Below are 6,526 nucleotides of genomic sequence, written 5' to 3'. Positions count from 1 at the left end.
TACTTGCTTTTTAACTCATATTTTCAAAGCTGTAAGAAATGTTTGTAAATTTACTACATTTTGTTTCTAGAGGATGCAGCTCCTTGGTGATTACAACTTTGACTGCGAGCTGTTTTCATGATCTCCTGGAATTATCGACTGCCTGCTGCACACCAACGGCTGTAAAGCTTGGAACTGTGTTCCTGTGTAACATCTTGATGCTGTTGTTGCTGATGGCGAGAAACAGGACTTGGTAGTTCACTTCGCAGCAAATTATTCAGAAGAAAACCCTTCCAGGGATCTGGATTGTTTTTACCATGGACTCCCCATCTGTCCAGCAGGATGTTCACTTGGAGAACAGAAGCAGTAGTTCTGAAGAACTTCTAGATTGTAAAGCCCAGTCAGATCTGCCAGTTACAACAGATGAAATTAACGGTAAGTTACTTCATGTGCACCGAATCATTTCCTAGTCTTACCCAGGCTTCTCTACAACTAGCTATTTTGTTGTTCAGGTGATGCTGAAGGACTTCTTCCCTTGAGGTCAGGAATTTCTTGTACAGCAGTTTTAAGTAAGTTTGGTGAAGGCTATGGCTCCGTGTATGGCAAAACTGTCTTTTGTTTTAAAACTTACTCTTTCAAAACAAAACCAAACTATTAACTTAAGTACTACTGGCTCTCAGTTGAGTATGTGCTGCTCAGGGTGTTACTCTGTGTTCTGATAGCGTTTCCAAGAGTATATATCTGAAATTCACTAGAGCTAATAGTTCTGAAATTATTGTTGTGGAGAAAGCTCATGACTGGAGGACTTTATTCTGGCAAAAGAAATTTTCCTAATAAATTGATTAGGGAAAAATCAAAATGTACACAAAAAGTCTCTCTAAACTTCCATCTATGGTGGAGAGATCCCCAAATTATCTCAAAATAACTTTTATATGTAGACAAGCTCTATAATAAAATAATCACGCAGCTGTTTACAAGAAACTTAATCTATGCAGATCAGCGCTCTCTTATAGAATCAAACTTAGGTTGGAATGGAACTCTTTGAGTCATCTAGTAGAACCTCATGCACAGAGCAGACCTAGCTTTGAAGCTAGATCAGGTTGCTCAGGGCCTTGTCCTGCTGAATTCTGAAAATCTCCAGAGAGGGAGGTTCAACAGTCTCTCTACCCATTCCAGTATTTAACTGCTTTCATTGTGAAGATCTTTTCCCTGTATTGAATTGAAATCTCTATGTTTCCACTGCAGGTATCTAAGGATACGTTGATCTGTAAGGATATGGTGGTAGATGGGTGGAGGGGGTGTGTATGTTGTGGCTGCGTAGATACACAAAAGTGTGCAGGTTACTTACGTAAAAGGAGGTGATCATGTGATGAAGTTGTTAGCCTTCTGCCCTCCCTTGTCATCATGTCACGGGCAAGAATGTGGAGGCCTGAGACTCTATTTGCATTTCTTACACTGCCCGTTACCAGTCTGGCAGAGTGTAGTTATATGATGTTCCATTCATCTTTTATGAAGTTGGAGATCACACTTTCCTGTCCTCCTGTGTTGGATATCGTCCAAACAATTGAATTGTGGCTTATAAGTAGGTAGTGTGTTTTTCTACTGTTTTCAATCTAATTACATCTCCACCCTCACTATTCTAAAAAGACTGCAGTTGTGTTGACACTACTGCAATTAAATTACTTTAGTTCCAGGCAGTGTTTAGATTCCGAGTGTCTCATGGCCTCAGGAAGTTGCCAGGAAACCATTCCTCCAGAATTTTGCTCCAGCATCTCTGTTGTATATGCGTACCACTCAGAGTTGTGAAGATAAAAAATGTAAATAAAGTATAAACTTGATGCAGTAATAGCTGCGGTTTCTGAAAGACGGGCAGAAACAATATTTCTGAATGTGAGGTATCTTCTTATTTTTGGCTTCTTGTGGCTATTCTTAGCAGTGATGTCTCTTTTAAATTTAAGTTTTGACAATCTTTTAGTTTAAAATGCCTTAAACTCTGACTTAGGTTGGTGAGTCATTAAAAAGGTATTCCTGTCCTCTGTCTTCCTTTGCATCCTTCTTGCACCCGTCCCTTCCATCGTGCCTGCAGCTGTTTTTGTGACCACGTGATGAACTGAATCAGAGAACTGATTCAGGCTAAAATGGCCTGAAAATGACAAATTTGTGACAAATAAGATACTCAAAAGTGTTTTAATTCAAATCTTAGAGAGCTGATGGGTTTTGGCAACCTAAGGCAGAAAACTTTTTCTTTTTACCCATGTTCAGTTTCCTCATTCAGTTTCCTCTGAGCTGGTTCACTGTAGAAACATCTGTGCTGGCTTAAGGGAAGATGCACCACAGAGGTGGCAACAAATGGTTAGGGGTGGAAATTTATCTTTTCCTCTTTAAATTACTCTGAAGTGAAATTTGACTGCACTTAAAGGAGAGCTTTTGCTTTCTTCAGTAACAAAAGGGAAAACAAGTAAAAAGTCCTATCTTCCTACCTGCAACTTTTTCCCATATGGCTTATTTAATTTCAGGGTGTGCTTTAATATTCACCACATATATTAATGGTAATAGCTTTATTTTTGACTTGTTTTGCTTTCAGAAGTTTGTAGTGATTCATTATATGGGGGGAAAAATTTTAATAGCAATATGTTAATAGGCTGGTCTAAGTCAATCATTAAAGTTTTACTGAATCGTTGTAATCAACTTCCTGGCTACAGAATATTTCTGCATATGAATCTTAGAAAACAAAGGATCTGTTTCTTAGTTCTGGTTGGTTTGGTTTTTTTCTTTCCCCCCACATCTTTGAGCAGACTTTAAAAAACCCGAACTGCTTATTCAAGCCTATAGCTCTGAGAGGAGGGAAAAATAGAAGGAAGAAACTTGATTTTTCCACATGCAAATACTTTGTGATCATAAATGTTAAATATTTTCAAACATCTTTATGAAAAAATAATGAAATCTTCCATATTATTCCAATGAGTTCCAGTTAATCCAGTGATACATGGTGTGGGAATGAACAGAGAGACAGTGGCTATTTCAGTACCCACTCATTTGAGATCTCTAATAATGCATTTAAAGTTAGATGCGCAGTTTTGTTGCAACAGCAGTTTCATAAATGTAAGTAGTCCCCAACCCAGTGAAGTGGAAACGTATGAGAAATCCAAAATATAAACCTGTGAAGTGTTAAACTGTTTTTGAAGATGTGTTTTTCCTGATGAAAAAGAAAAATCCAGAATTAGTAAGTGAGGATAAAATTGCTATTAAAGTGGTTCTTGAATTGCCTTTTAATTGGTAGATTTATTATATTGATGCATGTGAGCTTTGCTACTGTACTTTTGATGAAGACGTCCTGTTTGAAAAAATTAAACTCTCTTTAAAATTGAGAAACTGTGCTTGGCCCATGATAGAAGTCGGGATGGTGGATGCTTTCTCCTCAGTGCCCAGCAGCATACCAAATAGCTGAATCATTCAGCACAGGCCCGGGGTTGCTGAGTCTTATTTGTAGTAGGTTGCCACTCAGTGTGATACAGATCATGTTACTTACACTTGGTGTTTCATGCTTCTAAACCTAACAAGATTTAAAAACCCGTGTGAGGTTTTGAAGATATTTTATGATCACTTTTGAGGTTCTGCTTGAAGGCGACATAGTAAAGGAAATGAAAAGTACTTGTTCTGGTCTTTTTAAATGAAGACTCAAAAGTCCTTTATAAAATTCCTCCTGCCAGTTGCTGTCATTAGCAATTTCTATATTCTTACAGTCTAAAGGCAGTAGTGGTAGCATTGTATTTGGGTGGAGGTGTGAAGATAAATGGGGTGGCTTACAGTGTAGCTCAGTGAAACTTTCTTTTCCAGCTACCAGTATTAACATCAGTGAAGTGCCAAATGAAGAGGGAAGTCTGGAGATAAACAGCAAAGTGGACACCTGCCAGAATGGTCCAGAGTCGCTCTTCCCTGACTCTCCTGTATCTTTTGACCCCACCAGCAGTGAGCAGGGTCAAGAGTCATCCCCAGGTGTGACTGGTTTCCATGACAGCCTAAGGAAGTCTCAGGGAACTAGTGCTGAGGGCATAGTTCTTAGAAAAGAAGCTTTGCAGTCTCTCAAACTAAGTCTTCCCATGCAAGAAACTGAATTGTGTAAGCATCTGTTTACGGTGGTGCCCCTGCTTTCTCTTGCTGCATAAAGCTTTTTACTCTGAACCTGGCTCTAGAATCCTCTAACATCATTTAAGCTTGGACTAAATTTTGTTTTTGCAGTAAGCTTTTACTTTGAACTACAATTCATTTTCTTTCAGTAAACCACCCTCTGCTGCAGCTAAGGCACGTGCCTTACCATTTAAAAATTGTTCTTACGCTGGAGGGGAATTTATGCTTTCTGGGGCTGAAGCTATTCTAATCTTCTTGATTATTGAGTAACAGGTGACATTAAAAAAAAAAAGAACAGCAGAACCAGGTATTTTTAGGCTAAGTAACAAAGGGGGGAAAAGAAGAGCAATAAGGGGGAGAGAATGGGGAACCCTTTATATTAAGGTGTCAAATTGCAGGAGTTTTCTGAAATAATGTTTTTAAAAAGCCTTACTACAGGAAAGATTTAATGTGAGGTAACAAAAAGGCAGAAAATGTATCTAGGGAACATCTTTCTCTCATGTGTAAGGAATGAGTGGACGACGTAGGTCTTGCTTAGTTTTATAATTTTGGTGCTGTCAGAAGTGCAGGACAGGTGAGATTAAATGACAGCAACAGTTTTGTTCTTGCTGTATAATCTCTTGTCATATATACGTGCAGGAACTACAGCATTTGCAGACTGAGCAACGGAAATACACAGACTTTATCAATGCTTACACAAGGATATATTAGTAGAAGAGGGTATTCAGAGGTGCATGCCAATGGGCTTTCCTTGCATTCCTTGCTTAAGCATGAAGCATGTTGCTGATGGTAGAGGGGCTTTTTCCTTTTGCATCAAATTTGCCTGTGTTGGAGTTTTCTGTTTGACTGTAAAGATACCTTTCACTTACAGGCTCAGTAGAGTCTTCACTCCCATTGGAGAAAGAAGAACAAATAAGACTTCAAGCAAGAAGACGACTGGAAGAACAGCTCAAACAATACAGAGTTAAGAGACATCAAGAAAGAGTGAGTACCACACAACAGATCTTCTAGATTCAGTGTGTTGTTGAGAAGCTTGAAAACTTTATCCTTTTTGTGCTCTAAATTACTGTTTTTCTCTCAAATGTGAGAAAGCATCTTTTTTCTTCTGGACATGCCAAATTTGGTTCTCTGTTACCTCATCGGTAATGTACCATTTTGTGCTACTTAAAATATGGGGGAAAAAAAACAAACCCAAAAGTTGAGTAACCTAAGTGTTCAATTTTTCCTATATTTTTTTCAGTTAGCTTTTGGAGTCTACCTTGATCATTTTCAGCACGCATATACTAAGCCTTGATAGGGTTGATTGCTGGTGTAACTTACCCTGTTTATGAAATGATGCATATATTAAAATATTAATGTAGAAGTGTAGAGCTTTACGTATTAAGTTCTACAGCAAAATAAGTGTTTGATGCTAGTTCAAATGTAACATTCTGGAATTTATCGTTGACTCTTTGCTTCTTTTAGTCAAATCAGTCTACATCCAAAAACCGTCCCTCCAGCACCCTAGATCCTGAGCTGATGTTAAATCCAGAAATCTTGCCAAGAGCTAGCACTGTAGCAATGACAAAAGAATACTCCTTTTTGCGGACCAGTGTTCCTAGGGGGCCAAAACTGGGTAGCTTGGGACTTCCGGCACCCTCAAAAGAAAGAAGAAGTTCAAAACCTAAGCCCAGTAAGATCCGGTCCTTGGCTGACTACAGAACTGAAGATTCAGGCTCTAGAAATGCTACTGGGAATTTTGTGGCTACTGATTTATCTGGTGGGACTCTGAAGCAAAGCAGAAGCGGTCCAACATCGGTTGTTTCTGAGATTAGCCTACCCTCTGACACAGATGATCGAATTGAGAATTCCTCCTTGGCAGAAGATAGCGTTTCAGAGATTGATGGGAGTGAAGTGGGAATGAGGCTGGATGGAAATGAGAGTGACAGCTCTACCTACAGCAGTGTGTCAGGAAAAGGGCTGTATAACAGTTTACAGAATGCAGAAGGCAAACGGGGTATTCCGTATACAATAAATGGTCAGAAGATACATCCTGATGCAGTGGGGCAATTTCCTTCCATCAGTGAGGTGCTACAGGCTGCAGCAGCGGAGCATCAAGCCCAAAAGCAAGAAGTTAATGGGGAAGTACGGAGTAGGAGAGACAGTATTTCTAGCAGGTAAGAAAGATCACTGTACCATGAGGCCATTATTAGGCATTATACTTTCTTGGAATAGGCGGTCTGTTATTCTTACCTTCTACTAACTTTGGATCCAGCTTTAGCTTACATTCGTTGTGATCAAATCTGTTGTTAACTTCCAGATTCTAAACCAAACTGAAACGTCATTTCACTTGAGTACCTATTTACTAAGTATATCTTTAGAGAAAGATATTTTTGCCGCTGCCAGTGTGTTTTAAACGTGCTGCTAGCAGTTGCTTCTA

At 39.1% G+C, this 6,526-nt stretch overlaps 1 protein-coding gene across 1 annotated transcript in view; it reads left to right on the top strand.

Moving 5' to 3' along the window:
• Positions 1–289: 289 nt before the first annotated feature.
• Positions 290–6,526, top strand: part of GOLGA3 (golgin A3) — a 30,088-nt gene continuing 23,851 nt past the window's right edge. Inside the window, exons 1-4 of the mRNA XM_059827614.1 lie at positions 290–414; positions 3,817–4,098; positions 4,979–5,091; positions 5,572–6,263. Of these exons, the coding sequence (XP_059683597.1) occupies positions 297–414; positions 3,817–4,098; positions 4,979–5,091; positions 5,572–6,263 (1,205 nt within the window). The 5' untranslated portion in view covers positions 290–296. The remainder of the gene's footprint in view (positions 415–3,816; positions 4,099–4,978; positions 5,092–5,571; positions 6,264–6,526) is intronic.

The sequence above is a fragment of the Gavia stellata genome, chromosome 21, assembly GCF_030936135.1.
Source record: "Gavia stellata isolate bGavSte3 chromosome 21, bGavSte3.hap2, whole genome shotgun sequence".
NCBI lineage: Eukaryota > Metazoa > Chordata > Aves > Gaviiformes > Gaviidae > Gavia > Gavia stellata.
This window is presented reverse-complemented; position numbering and strand designations above follow the sequence as displayed.